At 38.9% G+C, this 20,622-nt stretch overlaps 1 protein-coding gene across 2 annotated transcripts in view; it reads right to left on the minus strand.

Annotated features, from left to right (window-relative positions):
* Positions 1 to 20,622, minus strand: part of SLC2A13 (solute carrier family 2 member 13) — a 160,961-nt gene that overhangs the window by 27,759 nt on the left and 112,580 nt on the right. For both annotated transcript variants that reach the window (XM_065665747.1, XM_065665738.1), the window contains exons 5-7: positions 19,413 to 19,576; positions 14,581 to 14,701; positions 2,521 to 2,646 (exon numbers count right to left, since the gene is read on the minus strand). In XM_065665747.1, the coding sequence (XP_065521819.1) occupies positions 2,521 to 2,646; positions 14,581 to 14,701; positions 19,413 to 19,576 (411 nt within the window). The remainder of the gene's footprint in view (positions 1 to 2,520; positions 2,647 to 14,580; positions 14,702 to 19,412; positions 19,577 to 20,622) is intronic.

A 20,622-nucleotide genomic window follows, 5' to 3' on the forward strand; every position in this document is an offset into this window, starting at 1 on the left:
ATAGTTCAGGTCTTCCTTCTCTCCTGAGTGAAATTAATGGCAAAATAAATCTGCCATATAAGGCCTCCAAGTCTGGAGGTTTTATGCCATTTACTCATGGCATAAAGCCATCAGAATACAAAGGAGTTATAAAGAGGCCACATGTGGTAACTATGGTTATGAGCTTTCCACAGATCATAAAATCACCTTTCAAATGATTAAACCAGTCTCTGATTGTTAAAGTACCATGTATTTTAACATAACTGCCACTCAGTGTCTAGCTTGTGACAAAGTGACTTTGTGAAACAAAGGGCTGCATTTTCAAGCATCAGCATGGTCATCATTTCTTCACCACTGCTGTTTGTTTGTCTTAGCACTGGTTCTCTCTATGCTGCCAGACCGATAAAGACAATTCCTGCTGCTCTGAGGCACAACTGGGAACGTAACCACACCGTTTTCACTACAGCACTTCTTCGCACTTGGTGGGGAAATCCTGTTTTTGCTGTAAAGCAGACTGAGGATTTGAGGATGATGAGCGGGGGCAGGACATACATGAATGTAAACCCTTGGAAGCCAAAATCTGTGGGGATTCCCTCTGGACAAGTATGCAAAAATACACGTATCTGTGAGGAGGAGGAAGCGAAACACTTCCCTGTTCTGCAGGGCTTGGAAGGCACAGAAGGTGCCACCTGACATTTCACAGCTTGCAGGAAGAGCTTTCAGAAAACTGCCTGATTACACAGACCAGGAGAAGGTGGGATTAGAAATTAATGAAATAAGCACCAGAAGTGGGGATGAACATTTAATATTTGGAAAAAGAAATGCGGATATTTTATTGGTTTTCCATCTTAAGGCAGAACTCCGGTGTCTACCGATGTAACACATTTAAAATTGTTTTGCTGTCTCTTGAAAGATTTAGGAAAGAATCCTCATGCTATGAAGTTATTGTACAATATGGAAATAGTACAGTTTGCAATATGAAAAGGAAACGCTTCTTTCCTAATTTTCTCCAATAGGCTGTACAGCAAGTAGTGCTATGTGAGAATGAATCACGACTATAAAAGGATTACTGATGCCCACATTTACTATGCTATACAATAACACTGCCTAATAAATACAGTTGTATTTTATCTATCAACTATTCATAACAAGTTTATGTTTCTATTTATGTCTTCCTGTGTGCTAGAACGATGTTGCTGACCACAGACATGTTACTTAGAAATGCAGCATATATGAAATGAAAGTTTACTTGGAATACAGAGGTATCTGTTACCTTATGAATATGACTATGAGAGTCCATCATGCAGAAAGCATCAGGATATTATATAATATGCAAGATATGTTGTATGATGCACCATTCAAGAATAGGCAAGAAGGATGAGATTCTGTAGTTTTCAGTTACATACTATTAAACAGTAATAGCCCCCAAATCACAGTGCTTTTAAACGAGGATTCCAAAGAATATGAGCTATCCTTTTCTCCATCTGGAATGAACTACTAGACATAACATCCTAACAGTACTGTAATCCAAAGGAGAACAATTTTAGAGTAATTTTAAATTAATGATTCTACAATTAGTAGACATTTCCATAGCTTCCAAGCTCTGTCCAATGTGACTCACTGACACTAAGGCACTTGGTTTAACTTCAAAACGGCAAAAAAAAACCCAAACCATCACACAAACCTTTGCCTATTTCCAAGTGTGTTTATGGCATGTGGGTGGCACAGCTGACTTATGGTGAGGAGGTTTTATCAGCAGTAATTACACATTTTATCAGCAGTAATTAAATCATTCCCTTGTGGCACTGAACCATTCTAAACCCTGATCCAAGCCATAACCATTATTAAAGTATTGATAAAGCCTTTACAGGATGGTGTTCCAACTCATAAAACCATTCCTTAAGAACAGTCAATACTTCAGAAAACCTGAAGATTGATGTGGTGCTCAAGAAAAAGCACCTGAAGACGTGTGATGCATTCTGGAGTTGCACTGGGATTTACCTACAAATGCAGACATTCTTGCACGCCAAGAGCAACATACAACATGATGCCAGTTTTAAGCACAGGAACAGAGTAATCTGTGGCCACAAACTATGCTTTGATAATTAGAAGGTTTCAGATTTGTATTATTTTACATTATTCAGCTGAGCAACTCAGTTTCTTTATCAGGCCAATATTAGAAGTGTGGTTTAATTAAAGCCTTTAAAAAGAAAATTAATTCAGAGGGCTTTAAGTGTGCACCTAGGGAATATGCCACCTTAAATGAATGAAGACATCAGGGAAAAGTAATTTCCCTAATTGCTAGTGTACTTTTGCCATAGTTTCTAAGTGCAGACTACATCGAACTGGCTGCACACATCAGGTCAAGGCTTTTATTCAGAACAGCTTTTAAAATGTAATCACCCATTTTTGACAATGGCAAGTTATGCTTTTTTCTTCTAACATCCCAAGAGTAACACTTTACATAAAAGCAAAAGTATTCTCAATAGCAAAAAAACATCAGTAGAACACAAGACCAGAAAACCTTGAAAAGTGACATACCTGCCCCAAGCCGCTTTTGTTGTAGAATCTTTATCAACAGGAACACATGAGGACTCAACAACACTTGATTTATTCAATTTGTAGCAGAGACCACAGTCTGGATCTAACATACATCCATTGCAATAACTGCAAGAGAAAGAAATAAATACGTAAGCAACATTTTAATCATTTGTACATGTCAAAACTGACAGCATCTCTTAATCAGTCTTGGGATTCACACAGTCAAGTTGTCAGTGTTGGAGATAAGACGGTAAAAACTGCCAAAAAACCTAATACAGATGGCTTTCGCCTTCTGTACCACACTTTGGTGGCCCAGTTACGAATCTCCCAGTGACACCTGATCAGGCTTTAGGAGAATTCACTCATGGAATGAATTTTAATTAAATAAAGATATATTGGGATTGAAGAGAAAGAATCATACATAATACCTAATAACTAAACTGAGATCTAGGCACATACAGATGAGGGAGTCAGTCTGACATCATCATACCATGTGTCTCCATGTGGGAACTCGGAGCCCGAGTTCTCATTATGTTCCACAGACACAGTCAGTATGTCAATGCAGCCAATTCCCACACAAGCATCTAGTGCCTCAAAATATCCTGCCTGCCCTTCACCTGTCACTGCAGAGTGTGCAGTGCTCTTGCACATCATTCCAGTGCAGCAAACTTGCCAGGTCCGTACAGACCTTGTCTCTGATTTCCTTGGGAGTCTCAAAGAGCATGAGATGCTTACATTTAGGCAAAGTTTCCTCAATGCAATCTAGTATATTCAAGTGACTAGATAGTAAAACTCTTCTCTAGGCTCCACTGGTTGTACTGACCACATCCCCACTGACTCTACTGGGAGCCTAGACACCAAGCGCCCTACAGATCCTTCACTTAGTCTAAACCGCCAATTCAGAGATACATCCTCATCAGTAAAGCCCCTAATATACTCTAAGGGATAACTTTAGGAATTAAAAATAGGAGAATGAGAAACTGTAAAACATGGAGTAAGTCTGGAAATTTGAAGTTGAGATTAAACTTTGAAATGTAACACCTGGAAACGTGTAATTAAGGTGACCAAAATAGCTTCAACACATATCCCTGTAATGAAAAAAACAAGGAAATAATCCTTTCTGAGAAGGTATTTTTATCATAACAATGACTTAGTGAATGAAAAAATAATCTGCTCAAGCTACTGTACCATTATAAGAAAAAGTAAAAGTAACTGTATAACAAAGTCCCAAGAAACCAAATCAGTAAAGCAGATTATATGGATTTAAAAAGTTTGAAAGTACCTGCCTCAAACCTAGTCATTCAAGCTCTTCTTATGATGATGTTTCTAAAAGAGCTATAGAAAGATCAATTCATATGGTAGTTGGCCAAAAAGAGGGCTGGGAAAGTGTAAAAACCAATGTATGCATTTGCATTTTCCTACTTCTCCCAAGTTTCAGAAATTTGTGCTCTTTGTTACGGTGATCTTTCCTTGGGCTTTACTGGGTATCACAGAACCATTTAGGTTGCAAAGGACCTTTAAGATCTCCGAGTGCAACCAATCTTCCAGTTGGCATTCAACATAACAAAGGCTGCAGGATTTCATGTCATGCCAAATGCCAGAGGTTATATTACTCATAACAGTTGAAATAATTTAAAATTAATATTTTGCCCAGCTTTTCTGAAGCTTGTCTTTCAAAGTTAAATGACAAATACTTATAAAGCCTTTATCTTTTAGTTAGGATTGTCTGTCATTAGCTATCTAGTGAGTTCATACACTGTCTTTGACTTTAGGTTTTAGAGACAGGCCCAATTTATGCCAGAAGAAACCCAGGAATTCAATATATGACTTTAAACCCTTTCAGATCTAACTCCCAGCAGACTTAGGAGACGCAGCTGTTGTTCAGACCATCTTGCATTCTTCTGTGCCCCATTTTATGACTGATATAAAATTTTTATAACACTGCTTTTTCCCATATAAAGATCACTGGGTTTTTTTCCTCCAAAATTCCAACCCATACACATTACAACTGTTTTATAACACAGTAAAGAAATCCGTATCAGTTAATAAGGAGGAATGATAGCTGAAGATGCAGCACAAAATAAGCAAGGAAGATTTTTTTTTTTTTGGGAAGCAATTTTATAACAACCCAAAAAAATAATGTGCTGAGGCTGTTTACTCCAAACTTCTCTCTCAAAAAATGGAAATAAAATATATAGTAGTTTCAGACTTATGCTCTTCTTCACTCTAGCCCCATTGCTATTTCCTAAACAAAAACAGGTTAACAATGTAAAACTGACTGCATATTCTTACGTACCTGCTCCTAATCATGTAAATAAATTAGAGCACACAGTATACCAGGAAAAGAAATGCACAATATAATACTGACATGTAACTATCCACTACTCGCATACAGGTATCAATTAGAGATCTCCTTCCTGTCCTCTAATGTACCTTCTTACCAGCACTCCCCATACGTACTCAAATATATGTCAGAGTATAAATCCATAAAAATACTGATACTTCTTCAGATCTACACCACAGATCGGTCATGGCCTTTAAAGCTCTGTACCAGAATACTCTAGCATGTCTACGCAGGAAAGTAAATTTGCATCCAATTATAAATGGGAGACATGTTTCCTGTACTTCATAATGAAATATTTATATTTGTGCTAAGGTTATGAACTAGTGTCTTGGAAACAAGTTCCTCTGTGAAGAGCCAGTTGAAAATTCCCAGGATGGTTGTTTATCAGACTGACAACTCATCAAGATTGAAATGCCTGAGAGAGATTATCTGATCTTTATGAAACGAGGCAGCATTACAGCAGGAAGGTTTTACAACGTGCCTAGTTCTCTCCCTGCTTACCAGCTGGGCTCCTAGGCAACCCAACAAGAAGACAAGCGCCTAGGCTTCAGACACTTCAGCCCATGTAGCAGAATAACAACGAGGAATGTGAGGCTGCAGAAGCCCAAAGATCACATAATTGTTAATGTTGGAAGGGACCTCTGGAGATCACCTGCTCCAACCCCCTGCCAAGGCAGTGCCACCTAGAGCAGATTACACAGGAATGTGTCCAGGAGGGGGTTGAATCCAGCGATACCCATCTTCTTTGCAGCTCAGTGTCATGAACTCTACAGAAGTCTCAGTAGCCTGGCCTCTCAGATTATTTGGAACTGCCAGGGAATGGGATTTCTGGGTTCCTCCTTCACTGTCAGAGCACATTTACTGACAAGCAGATGGACCATCAGAACACTAGATATCCCCAAACCTCCGATTCCTCACTCCAATTCTGCTAACACAGTCAAGGCTTCCATGCTCTTACAATCTCTTCACCTGACTAAATGGGAACATATGTGTCGGGAAAGCCTGACAGCACTAACTTTAAGTCCGTTGCTAGCAATTTCTTGCCAGTCTGAGTACCAGCAGCTTTCAGAATGCTCTGCTCTGGAGCAGGCTGCCCAGTGAACTGTTCCTGAGGTTACAGATGCACCACAAAGCTCACAATACCTTCTTCTTTCACAGGGAACTTCAACTATAGAGATTAATTAATTGGCCAGCTGTGCACATTATCTTGAAACCAAAACTACTGTTTTCTTTCTTCCTAACAGTGTAGTTTACTGCCTCTACTGCAGTCTCTAAAAAGATTGAATAAAAATACTGATGTCCTAAAGTGACTCTCCAGATGCCAAATAAAGGTTCACAATTGCTTTTCCCGCTTAGAATACTCGGTAGTTGCATTTGGTTTGTCATTATATTTTGTGCTTTAGATTTGTAAAATGACCTTGTAAGCAATGACTTCCCTACAATTCTCTTAATTTGAGCTGCAAGTTGCATCTTACCACTCTTTGTTGAGTGCTTTCGCAGTAAAAGACCTTTGCCCAGCACCCTTGTGTCATGGTTTAAGCCGAACCGGTAACTCAGAACCATGCAGCTGCTCACTCACTCCCCCATTTCTTCCTCCCCCAGCTCCTGGAGAGATGGGGAGGAGAACTGAAAGAATGTAACTCCCATGGGTTGAGATAAGAACAGCCCAGTAACTAAGGTATAACACAAACCACTGCTGCTACCACCAATGATAATAATGATAAGGGAAATGACAAGGGAAGAGAATACAACCGCTCACCACCCACAGACCGATACCCAGCCTGACTGAGCAGTGATCTAGCCCTTCTGGGTAACTGCCCCCAGTTTATATACTGGCATGACGTGCTGTGGTATGGAATACCTCTTTGGCCAGTTTGGGTCAGGTGTCCTGCCTCTGCTTCCTTCCGGCTTCCTCTCCTCCCTGGCAGAGCATGAGACTCACAAAGTCCTTGGTCAGAGTGAACATTACTGAGCAGCAACAAAAAACATTGGTGTTATCAGCGCTGTTCCCAGGCCAAAAGTCAAAAACGCAGCGCTGCACCAGCTACTAAGAAGGAGAAAAATGACTGCTACTGCTGAACCCAGGGCACCTTGCTCTGCAAGTGACATTTCTCTTTTTGTCAGACTATTTTGTCTTTTTTTAAGCAGAACCTCAATTTCTAAATTGCTCATTTGAACACATTTCCTTAATTTCCACTTTTGCCACATTTTAAATAGCTTTCAACTTTGCCTTCCATATCCTGTTATCCAATTGTATAACTATACCAATATGTTCCTATCATCCAGTTACAGAAATACTAACTGAGTTTGATTGTATATTATGGACTCTGCAGTTCTTTTCCAGAATGTAACACCTGATTTCATAGTAGAATATCTACTATATGGGGTGCATGAACACTCAGAGTATAAAATCATTCACAAATATAGACATTTCTTGGGGACAGACTCTTTCCACCTGTTTCACTTTCATTGTCTTCACTGAGCACGTCCTGCACAATGTATGTGAAGTAGTAGTTATATGTGAAAATCTGATACACTCACAACATGCAAGCGGACTTGTATGATCCTAATGGGTCCCTTCCAACTTGGGATATTCTGTGCAAGACAATTTGTCCATGTCTTAGTCTTCACCACCACTCTGGTTGCATTTGTGGTTTGCCAAACTAACTGCTCCTGCTCTGCCTGATGCAAATACTAATATTCCTGAAAAAGGTTTTCCTCACAGAACCATAGGAAGAATAAAAACCATCTCAGGTTTACTCTTTGCTCTCAAGACCGGTTACGCACACAATCCTCTATCTCCTTTAGCATGTGGTATAGTTGCTTTCCAGCTCCTTATAGAAAAATAACAGACTGGAATCAAGTTTTCCTTGCTTCCGTGACTGTATTCTTCTACCTATAGCCAGCAAATGCCTCTCCCTCCAGCCCCAACTGAAAGATCTAAATTACAGTTACCTTCAAATATGACCAACCCTTTCTCACCTTCAAATCAGGCTCTTGCTCCATCTAGTCTATTGAAACTATTCTTCAGTGACTCCTTCTCAGGTAAGAGTTCCAGACCAGTCCTTGTCCTTCTCTATATGCCAGCCACATTCAAATGCATTAAATCTTTAAACTTTCCTTAAACCCTCTTTTCCAAAGATTCACATACCTCAAATAAGCAACACAGTTTATATATACTTACTGCAACTGTTTTCAGCCTCTTGATGTTTGCTACTTCTGCTTTAGACCTGAAGAGGACCCCAATGGCTCATCCATTTTTCCTACCTACCGTAGTCCTAGGCAGGAAACTACTCTCTATAAACCTTGCTTTGCTCAAATCCTTAGATCATCATGGCTATACCACTACTACTATAAACTCCTTGACAACAGACTGCCCTGGAATGCTGACACCACATGAAAAGTATCATATTCACAGTCTACTTGCATATAGGTATCAATTATCTCTTGTCCTTGATGATCTTTTTCTTTCCTGAATTTATATAGCCTTCAGCACAACAGCTTCCTGATTTCTGCCTGGAACTGATTAACACAGATAATAAATAATGGAAACAACAGTCTTACATGTGGCTTTATTTCGAACATGATGGCAGTCTCTGTAAAATGCTTGGTTTCAAAAGCACTCTTCCAAAGAGACCCTACACATAGATAGACTGAGCTTCTAAGCAGATGAGGTACAAACCTTGTTTGAACTGGACTAAAATAATCCTTGTGTGACTAAAACCTGCAGCTCATATAAAGTATAACACCGTCACTTTGGAAGACTTTACAAAATAATTCCATAAGCATTGTTCCAACTTTTGTTAAACAGCAAAGTCTTAGAAATATTAGCAGAGATGTGTGTAAGTGTTAATAGGCTACTATACGAATGACACCTTGTTCCTTCAGCAGGGCAGAGCTTGATTCAAAGAGCAAGTGGAAATGTTAACAGTGCCACCGCATATGCATTACACTCACAGACATTATAGTTCATGAAAGTCACTTTTTAGATCATCGTGTTTTAAATTGATGGGAAGAGTTTTTCCTCATTCACATTAAAGATGCTTACTACATAGATCTGACGTATTCCTTCCTATCCCTTCAAATTTTAAATTGAATCACAAGCTTTGATTCATAGGAGAAACATGCCAGCAAATGGAAAATTATTACCAAGCAATATAACCTTATATTATCTACTTAATAATTTCAAGACTATGTCAAGGTCATTTTACAGTTCTAGAACATGAACTGCCCATAAGAATTTTAATTACGTTTTGTAAGAGCCGGCAAAAGTATCCTCAAACACGCTTTATCTTTCTATATACCCAAAATTTTCTGACCTTAGTAGCAGAAACACATTCCTATATTTATTATTGGAATTCTGGGTTATCAGAACGACCGGTGACTCAGTTACTTTGACATCAGAAACAACAAATGAGAATGATAACTTAAAAAACACTAGTTCTATGATTCAGTAACAGCACAAAGAATACTTAAGTCCAGTTTGCAGATAAATCAGATTGTCGATGAGTTAACTCAAGTAAAATAACTAATATACTTATCATATGGATCCTAAGGCTATTAAATACAACAAAACCATCTTCAGTTACGACATTAACTGGGGTTTTCAGGACTGAGCACAACCTTATACTTTTGCTAAATTTACAAAGAATTCTTGCCAATTAGCTATCATGTAAAACTGCTATGTAAGAGTACTAAATATTGGTGCCTTTATCTCAGCAATGTGTATGTGTACAATGAGCTTAGGAACATTAACCATGTGAGGGTGACTAATTCAAAGATGAACAACAGAGCCCTTGTGTGTTCAGCACAGCTGGCACTGCCTGTATTATTTTAATGAAACTCTGCAGACAATCAGTTTGAGAAGGGACCTGAGAAAGTTCTTGTGGACAGGCACCATTTCCCTAGGATATAAGGGTTAACGTAAGATTAACACAGAAGTTACCATTTTCATACAGTAACTGAGGTGAAAAACACTGCTTTAAGCAGAAAAAGTTCACTGCACGTTTTCTACAGCTGACCAAGTCTCAAGAAGTGCAGTGAGACAGACATACGAATGAAAGGAGACAAAAAGACAAAGAATATGTAGCAACAGGACAATGATAATTTTCCAGAAATGGGTGAATGTCCCTTGGAAAGGTCAAGCGGGACAGTCACACCCTTGATTCTTTGCAGATTGGGAAAAGGTGGCAGGGTAGCTAATGCACATGCCCTGATCAGGACCTCCTTCCAGAACAGGCAAGTCCCTGGCAAAAGCAGGAACATGTTCATAGAGTTCTGAGTAGTCAGAGTAATAGGAACAGCTACATCATCTTTTCATTTCTAAGATGACAGATTTGGGGATGGTGGTTTTGATTCTTCAATTTACCCCCGAGCTTCTCTGTGGCCTTGACAAGTAACAGATTACAACTGCTGAAAAGACTAAGATCGAAGTGGTTGTCACACTGCAAATATCTGAACGATCTTACATGGGCTGAGTATGAAAATGAAGTTTGATGTATGGATGGCACACAGATGAGTGTTCACCTCACCTTTCCTCAGCAAGACAGCCACCCACTTCCACCTATGTGGAGGCAAAGTGAATTTCAGTGTTCAGGTGTCCTGCTGGATTTGCATTATTTCCATGATGTCCTTGTGACACATAACATTTTTTTCCCTGATTTCTAAATTATCTTTTGTCTGTCGATCACCTACAATATTGTACATCTCTACTCCAAATGAAAATATTTTACTTCACATTTGCAGCATATCTTACTGGTTTGCTTTCTGCAAACACATACGGGTTACTTGTAACTCCGTTTGCTCAGGACAGCTCTTTTAGAATGCAGTATTCAAGCCCTAGGTGCTTTTTTGAATTAGGACTGCGACTGTGTTCTTTATTCGCTAGTCTGTTCTATCTTCATTGTTACTGTAGAAGCCGGAATTAATCTGTGCAGAGGAACATGGATCGGAGGGAACAACAAACAAACAAGACTGTAGTAGCTCTAAGGCTGCCATAATGGACACCCACACTTACTGTAACCCAAAAGATTTGCAAACGTAAAAACCATTTCTATGATACTGCACAGTATCAACGAAACTTCCATCAGCAAAATAAGTTTTATTGATGTTTTTATAACTTACAGGTACACTTTGGCAAAGACAAATACATTTAGGAAACTCCCCCATACTGTGAGATGGCCAAGCTGCAAACAGGTTTAGACTCTTAAGTATACCTCACCTCAGAGAAGCACTGCATCACCATTTGATAAAGGAGACTATGAGCTGCATCTGTGTAGACACACATATTTAAAAGAGGTTACAGTGGCTACAGGGATATGGCATTATGTGTGTATCTTCTGAAGTCCTGCTGTCTTTTGCTTTTCCAAAACTCTCTGAGACCTCTTTAAGGCTTGCAAGACACAATGCTAAGCAGTATGAGGTACCAACAGTTATACTGAAGCAAGCTAAAACATGGATTAAACAGTAAGAGACCACTGCTCTTACGTTACTTTATTTTGCTTTGATCAGATATCTTATTTATAACTAACCCTTACAGTAACATTTGTTACTCAACATAGCACTATCTGTACAGCTCCTTTAATGCCATTATTCTTAGAGTAACATAAAAAATATGCAAGACTAGCATTATGAGCAGTAGTTTTTTATTTCCAGATCCTCGGGTTTGAGAATCTCTGACTCAACTCTGTAACTGCCATGGGGAACACCTCCAAGGCCAAAAGGGCGATAGAGGTGAGCCCCACAAGGTTTTCCTTTGTTTGCACTCCCTGTCCTCTTCCTTGAGACCATGAGTGTTATGCTGAAGTTATAACCCAACTGGAATGGGGAAAACACCATCTACTTTTCCATGACAAAAGCTTTTTTTCATTTCATTCCACTTACTGACCATGTGCACAGAAAGCTGGCATACTCCTATCCTGAACAGCTACTTTTCCAAGTCAAATGTAACATATGATTATATGTCAACTGCTCCAGAAATAATTAAGATAAAAGAACAAATTAATGTATATTCTTGCTGTGTAGCTACAAGAGCTTGGCAGAAAGGCATGCTGAAACTGAGCTCCTCTGGACACATCACTGGAGACAAAATGTTTAACATGTTTTTTTCCCCTTGATCCTTGCCAAAGGCAGACAGTATTTCTTGCATTTACTTCTGCCTTGGCTAAAGACACCTGGAATTTTAAGGCTTCCTGCTCTGTCAGTGGCTGATATCACCTCTCATAATGAACACTAATATCCATGCTGAAGGAATATTCTTCCTTTGACTCTAGCAGGGTCAGGGCTTGGTAATGTTCTGAAGCATGAAAATTGATATCCCAAATATAGTTTTAGATACACAAGTGTGAAATACTTATTAACTGTATCAATCCCTATGGTTTTCAATCCTTTCAAATAGTGGATGCTGTAGTCTCATTCTGTGACTTGTGGGCAACTGCATCCATTTATTAGTTTCAACTCTCGTGGCTTTTGTGTCTCGTAACTAAGGTACAGTATAAGATTAAAACAGAAACGTCTAAAGACTTCTCATACACTGCTCATCATTTCACATCCCCCCTTCCATGTTCACTTAAATCTTTAAATAAGAAAGATCTATTTGAAAATGCTCCCAAGTGAATACACTTCAGTTCTTTGGCTGCTCTTTTCTAGACCATTTGAAATTTTATAATATCTGGTTTTGTTCACTTCATGTCTGAAACAGAAATAATGACAGATTAGAAGTATTCCAGTAACTCATGAAACAACATATATCTTTGCTGGAACTACCTCCTGTAACTGTTCATGCTTTTGCCCAGAAGTGCACACTAAACAAGCTGCAGCAAGCCTAAATTTCCTTCCTTGACCAGCTGTGGTTAACTGGAAAATTAAAACTGTGTCACATAATTTTTCATTACTTTTTAAGCTGGGCTACCCATATTTCTTCTACACATATTTTATACTGTTTCAGGTTCTATAGTAATCTAGATTTATTAGATAACACATAATGAGTTCTGGTGCATCTGTTCTCTCCAGACATCCTTCCCAAACAGTTAACTGAAGTCCTAGGCAAATCGTTCTGACATCCTGCTATTAATGTTAACATATTCTGAGAGGAGAGCATTTGGAAGCTCTTTCCCTCTTTGCAGCTTTTAACCAGATCACTTGTCATTTGAAAGAGCTGTATATGCACATCCCAAAAATTGCAAAATATAGTTGACACTGCAGTAGAAAACAAGTAAAATACAGGGGCTTGCATGTAGGAAACCTCATATCTGGTAATATTTAACGCTGCAGTTATTAGCACCTATTTACACTCTTTTGAAGGCCTTCTGCCCCCTCTCCAGGCATCTATAAACTTTCAGACGCTCAGAATCTTTCACCTAAAACATGCTGGCATATGAAAAGCCATGAGCCATATTTTTAGCCAGTATCGCTCAGAAACTGTAAGTGTACCTTTCTGTCATGGTTTAAACCCAACCACACAGCTTGTTCACTCACTCCCCCCTGCTCCTGGAGGGATGGGAAGGAGAATCGAAAGAATGCAACTCCCACGGGTTGAGATAAGAACAGCCCAGTAACTAAGGTATAACACAAATCACTGCTGCTACCACCAATAATAATAATGATAAAGGAAGTAACAAGGGAAGAGAATACAACCGCTCACCACCAGCCAACCGATAAGTCGCCCAACCCCACCTGACTGAGCACCGACCGATACCTCGTCCAACCCTGCAGTCCTCTAGCCCTTCCGGGTAACTCTCTGTTACATCCTGGGCATGACGTGCTGTGGTATGGAATACCTCTTTGGTCAGTTTGGGTCAGGTGTCCTGTCTCTGCTTCCTCCCGGCTTCCCCTCCTCCCTGGCAGAGCAGGAGGCTCAGAAAGTCCTTGGTCAGACTAAAACATTTGTGTTATCAGCTCTGTTCCCAGACCAAAACTCAAAACACAGCACTGCACCAGCTACTAAGAAGGAGAAAAATGACTGCTACTGCTGAACCCAGGACACTTTCATTTCTTGACAAGTATCTGTATTGCAAATACATGTAAAACAGATTTTGAACATAAGTGATAATTTCTTTAGACATTTAACTAACCTTCTCTCAATATGGAATTTTCTAGTTTGCCAGCTAAATGAACATAAGAACACTCATATGTGAATAAAACTCCACAAAGTACAGGGAGTACACATTCCGAATACTCCAGAAGTAATGTTATTTAAAACTATGATTGCGTATGAAAGTGCATCTTCTACCTACTGTAGCAAAAAGGTCAAAAAAATCACATTTATTTTAATTTACTTGGCCTGTAGTTATCTGAAGATTACATTTTTCCACTCAGGAAAACAAAAGGCAAAGACCACATCTTCTTGAAGAGTTTACAGCTGCTACATGACAAATGCTACAAGTAGATGAATAACAGCAAGCATTTTTATAAATTAGTTATCAAATATTCCTGACTTTGTGCTCACTATAGCTTGCAGTAGGTGTGATATAATAGAGGGGATCTCAAATATGGAGTTTGCTGCTTAACCACCTTATTTAGACCAAGAAACTCCAAAGAATTATTCAGAGCATTTAAGCAAAAAGTCTAATTTTCCGCATGGAGGGCAGGTAGGATCTTAACTGTAGGTATCTGGCTTAGTTCCTTGTACCAGACTGAGTCTATTACATTAGCCTGTAAAACTGAACTAATTGGAAACAATCTTGAAGAAGACTGCATGAATGATCATGAAATCTCACCTGTATTTTGTGCAGGTAGAGTTTTGATGTGAAGGATCTGATGGATTAAGTGTGATCCTTGGCGAGACCTGAGCTGACAGCAAAAATCCCGAAGCTAGGATAAGGATTGCTACAGCAGTACCTAAAAATACAGATAAAGAACAGTGTGATACTTTTCTCCAGAGCACATGAAATAATTCTCTGTTGAACTGAACTATGCTTGGGAAAACAAGGCACTCCATTACCATGCATACAGCATTCACTAAGGAGTTATGATGAGAACCTAAGAAAAATACCCTTTGCTACATCCACATCTTGAATTGGGTTACATGCTAAAGTCAAGTGCATCAGGTTTAATATCCAGATATTCAATTAATACACTGGGACTTTTTTTTTTCTTTAAATGTGGAACTGAAGACTGCACAGATGAAGGGATTTATTCTTTTTGATGTTGAAAATAATCCTGCAAAGGTAAAATTTATGGTGTCTTTGAAATCACCATGCTTCTCCCCCTTCCCACACCAAAACTTGCAGTCTTTCCTATGAAATAGAACATAGCATCAGCCTTTTCAGTGACTCTACTTCCCTTTGTGAAAATAGAGAAATTTGACTTTTCATAAAAATACCACCAAAAAGCCCAATGGCAATTTCTGACCTTGTTTCAAAGAACGCACATAACATCTGCTAGGAAAAAGCCCCCTTCCATGTATTTGCTCCTGTCCCCCCAACAAATTCCTTGTGCACAAACTGGGCAAAATGACAAGAGGGAAGATGGCAAAAAAGGTTCATGCTTTGTGCAGTAGGCCATCACTAGAACATAGCTCATGCTTTTCCTACCTTAGTTGTCACACTGTATTATAATGAAAATTTATATACTTCACTACTGCAACTATCTCAAACTAACTTATAAAACCTTTACAGGTTCCCACTTGATGAGGCATTGAGCGCTGTATCATAAAAAATACCCTGTATACCTGTTTGTATATTCACTATTTATATGGCATGTCACATGTAACATGTATAGACTGATCTAAAATACAGAAATAGTAATAACATTATTTGTGAGTTAGTTACCAATGCTCTAATTTACATTATCCTTACCACACAAAACCCAATGCACAAAGCACTGAAGCACATCCCAGGCAGCACACATTTAGAAGTGTGCAGTGATTTAGCTAAACAATTGATGGCAAATTAAGGATATTGCATTTGGTGGGTGAAGGGCAGAGGGGATGTTTTGATTACAGGTTCAGGGGTGGGTTTGATGGTGTTTTTAATGAGAAAAGCAAGAGTTTTCTAGGTGGCAAACCCACACAGTACATGAAAAACTTTTTCTGAGATATAAATAATATCTTCAGTACCAAGAACTCTGTAATAAAATTAATCATGAATGTGTCTGTGCAGCAGTCATGGCTAACAGGCATACATACGAACTACAGGTGACTGGACCACACATTTGCCTGAACTGAGGCCACTAAAACATTAAACTCAACCATGAACTATATGTGGAGAATGCACCTACAGACCATAAAATGGGATTTCATCTTATTCTAGACTTGGCTTTGTACTGCTATGGCTAGTAGGTACACTAATAATCTCAGTTTTCTGGGCAGGCTGGATATTGCACTAGATTTACTGTACTTTCAAAATGCCATAAACCAGACAGCAAATATCCTTAGAAAGGGCCTATAATCTTATTTATATTCATTCTGTATATACTTTGTCTGTCTTTTAAGTTAACCAAACACACTAACACTTCCAGCACCTCTGCAAATGTCTTATTTCTTTGGAAAAACCAGCATATTTAAACTTGGCAAATGAAGGTTATTATATCTTCTCATTCTGTGGCAAGTTTGTCTATGATGAACAAAACCATGCAATTACAGAACATCATTAGCTGAGATGAAAAAACAAACAAAGAAGAAATATGGAAATATCCTGAAGATATTTTATATCCTCTGTGTTACAAAAAGAGGAGATCCATTTTGTTTAAGTACCATCATGCTTTCAAGTTGACAATTTCTGAAGTGGAAAAAGGAAAACACAAATAAAATGGATACTGCACTTGTCAAAATCCCTGCATGTTTCCCACTTAACAGCTTAGAAGAAAGAAATTAACTGAAGAACAGAAGAAAGATAATGAAACACTGGCAAGACATAAAATGGATGGCAAACTAAGAGGAAGCAGTAACTGTAGTAAAGAGAACTAAAAAGATGTGGGGCTTTTTGGTTTGTGTTTGGTGGGGGTTTTACGCTTCTGCACTGACCTGAAAGGCTCAGTTTTTCAAAGTTGCTAATGATAGGGGTACATGAAATTAAATTTAAAATAGCTCTTCCCAAATGTCATCAGAAAGCAGGAGAAGCTGCAGGAGTTCACGAATTAAATCACAGTATGTTGGCTTTTAATAAAAATCTTAATGTTACTATCTCTCTACTGATTATTCTTGTAGGTTATCATCTAATAAACATCACATGTTTATTATGTCTAATAAACATCACATGTTTATTAATGTCTACAAAAAAACCAACCCAAGTTCTTGCAGCAGCAGGCAAAGGTAGTAATTTTGACTTATTTTTATGTAACAGGAGACTGGGGCATACATGGCTTCTCCAAAGACCAAAGAAGCAGCCAGTAATAACTCTGCATGAAAGTCAATGTCCTTAGTAACATAAACCAAAGTAGAACAGTCAAATACAAGCTTACCCCATGAGAAAACTCATCATGCAAAACAAATCCATCAGCAGATTTAGTGATCATTTTATTAAACAGCCCTCTTGCTAAGGAAAACACATCATATCCACTAGTATGTAGATCAAAGTATCAAACACTGCATTAGAAACTTCTAAATAGTACAGACAGATGAAATATGATTTCATTACTGTCATTGTTTGTATATTCTTTCAGGAGGGACCTGTGATAAAGACCACAGCAAGCAATGCAGAACGGCTCAAGTGACGCTGCTGACAGCCAGAGACTGACCACAGAAGACAGACGTTTTTTACCAATCACTTTGTCTCCAAACATCACAAATAACTCTTAATTGTATTATATCCCTTTGTTAATTCTGTGCCCTATTTCTATATTCTCTTCTATTCTATGACTAATATGCTTTGTAAGAGACATACCTACTTTTCAAATGTATGACCTCTGAGTATGTTAACTAGAGCCAAAAAGCTGAGAGTTCTGTCACTGTGTAAGTCCACATAGGAATCACACCTATACAGCTGGGTCCAGAAGAGCAATAAACTCCTGAGGGGCTGGTCAGAGTTCTGTGGTTATTTGGGCCATATATACACACACATATACATATATATACATACATGCATACATACATATATATTCGTATATATATATATAAATACTCCATCCCAATAGATTATAAAGGAGAGGTAGCACCGGAAGTACCAGTGCACTGCCAGGAGAGATCCATTTTGCAGGAAGACAAGCAAGCAGATAAGTACCACAGGGGAAATAAGGCACTGAGCATAAGGAATGGTAAAGAATTGGGTCTTTCCTCTCTGAAAAACTTGGCACTGCCTGGGGGCACAGAAGAACTTACAGGAGAGATGATGTATTTTAACTGATCTGGAGGTAGACTGTGATAAAAGTAGTGATTTGAGATTTTGCCTCTATTTTTCAAAACATGATAAATGTGCTTTTCCAATCTCCTCTGTCACGGGCACATTTCTGAACTTGGATCATGAAAAACGCTTTATGTTTCTTGACTCCAAATCAAGATGGTAACAAACAAATACACATTTATTATAATTTGGAGCACCAAGCTGCATGTTTTGATTTACAGATTTACAGATTAGGGTAAGTGTGTATCAAACCAGAGACTGCACTGTGCCGTCTCTGTTCTGCCTATATAAATGCATTCAAATACCACGAGTGTTGATTAACTCCCATCCCATGCGAACTGCAGATGGCCAGCAACTTGGCAGGTGGTCCCCCACTCTGCTGTGTTGCATTAACTGGAAGTTTGGATCCCTGACAGCGACAACAGAACAAAATATGGAGACGTTAAACCTTTTCAGCTGAACACTTGTGAACACTATTTCGAGAGGAGCAGGAACTGTTCTTGGAAATGTCTGAACCTTTCAGTCAGAGGCAGATATCAGCCACAGATCACTTCTGGCAGAATAAGAACGTAAGGCAGTAGCAAACAAGGACTTACTGGTAAATGGCAGAACGCAGCTGAGCGTGGGCAAGGCTGCTTGCTCTGCCTTTTCCTGCTTCCAAGAGATTGCTGCCTGAGGACTTTTCAGTGTTTGAATATTTGGACAAAATCTACAATTCTAGAATTCTCTCTTTTCGTTGAGATGAGTTAAAACCACACTAGTGTAAGTACGGTATTTACTGGATTGTATTTGAGACGGCTCTTCAAATAACTGCATTATTTTTGTAAAAGGGCCCCAATGGCTATGTGCAATGTGCTTTCTCCGGTAATTCTTGGTAAGATGTTCTGAATTCCAATTAATGAGCCAGAAATAACATATCACATATAAGCACATGAGATTTAAAAACTAACCACCTGTGAGGTTACAGGTATTTGAGTCCTTATCCTATAACAAAACAGCATTAACAAGCTAAAGAAAAACTTTGTCACCCATGGCTTGAAGGAGAAAACTGCACCTGAAAAAATGACATGCTAATCCTCTTTTTCAAGCTAGCCTTTAGGTGTGGCACTATACTAAAGGTCTTGAAAAAGCCATATGATTTCAGGGAGAAGATGGGATGAACATTGTTAGTTTAAAGAGGACTACTCTGAAAAAGCTTTTAAATTTATTAGTATTTATTTGGTATTACTTTATTTTATTTATAAAATACCATACACTAATTAAGCACTCACCTGCTAAGCTACCAAGTGTAAGTTTCCGGCGACCCATTCTTTCAACAAGCCAGACTCCCACTAGAGTAAAAATGAAGTTTATAAATGCTGTCAGTGCAGCCAGCCAGATTGCAAGCCTATCGTCTTCAACTCCTGACATCTGCAAAATGGTAGCACTGTAGTACCTGCAAACAGAGGGAAAGACAAATTCCAACACCGTTAATTTCAATTTGGCTCATGTTATAGTTCCTGATTTTAAATCAAAAAAGATTGTAACAAATATGAAGTGTGACTTCCTGAATAACACAGCCACAGGCTGACACCCAATTACCCTGGGAAATCAGGCATAACCTAGGTATAACTTGTACTTGAATAAAGCTTTGAGTGGAGGACTTCAGGAGACAAATTGCCATTCTTTTGGCTGGTTAGATTTTCAGTGGTCAATCATAACCTGCTAGAAATCAGGTTTGTGTTTTTATCTTACATTAATCCAGCTTTCAAATCCAGCTGTTGCTTTGTGCTCTTTCTTCTGCCAAAATGTGGGATTTTGGCACTCTTGTGCACTGTCTAGGGAAAGACAGCTTGAAAATCAAATATGTTTTCACCCCTGTTAAAGGTCAGGCAGAGCTAATCTATGGCAGCCAACACACTGCAAGTGACACTCGCAACCTCCCGGTTTTAGGTTTTGCAATTTTACTTCACTGCCACTGATGCACCTGCAACCCTCTGTCTGGTACTACTTTTGTCTTAACCAGAACACGATTGCTTTGAAATGCCTTAGCACCAATCTGCAGGGATATGAATCTGCTCCCAACAGAAGCATTTGTCAGAATTTTCTACCTCTCTGAAAGGAATCAATCACTTCACGCAAACAGTAACTCATAAATCAACTGAGCAAAACGAAAAGGGAAGAAAGAGGAAGCCTTCTGCCATTTTTCAGAGAGCTCAAATGAACACAGATATTGTGCCTATGTTCTCAGGGAGAGCTAAATAAACCTCCGAGAAAACACTTGAGTAGTTTTGTTCACGCTGTAGAAGCCCTTTTCATCTTGTTCTATTAATCTGTGCTGACTGAAATACTGATATTCAAGCCCTCAAATACCCAGCAGCCTACAGGCTATCACATTAAAAACGTCAAAGCTCACTTTGTCCCCTCTTTTTTTTTCCTGTTCGAAACGCAGCTTGCTTTAAATGTCCCTTTGTTGTCTTAATGCCCAGGTGTGTTATCCTC

This window comes from Lathamus discolor, chromosome 1 (genome assembly GCF_037157495.1).
Source record: "Lathamus discolor isolate bLatDis1 chromosome 1, bLatDis1.hap1, whole genome shotgun sequence".
NCBI lineage: Eukaryota > Metazoa > Chordata > Aves > Psittaciformes > Psittacidae > Lathamus > Lathamus discolor.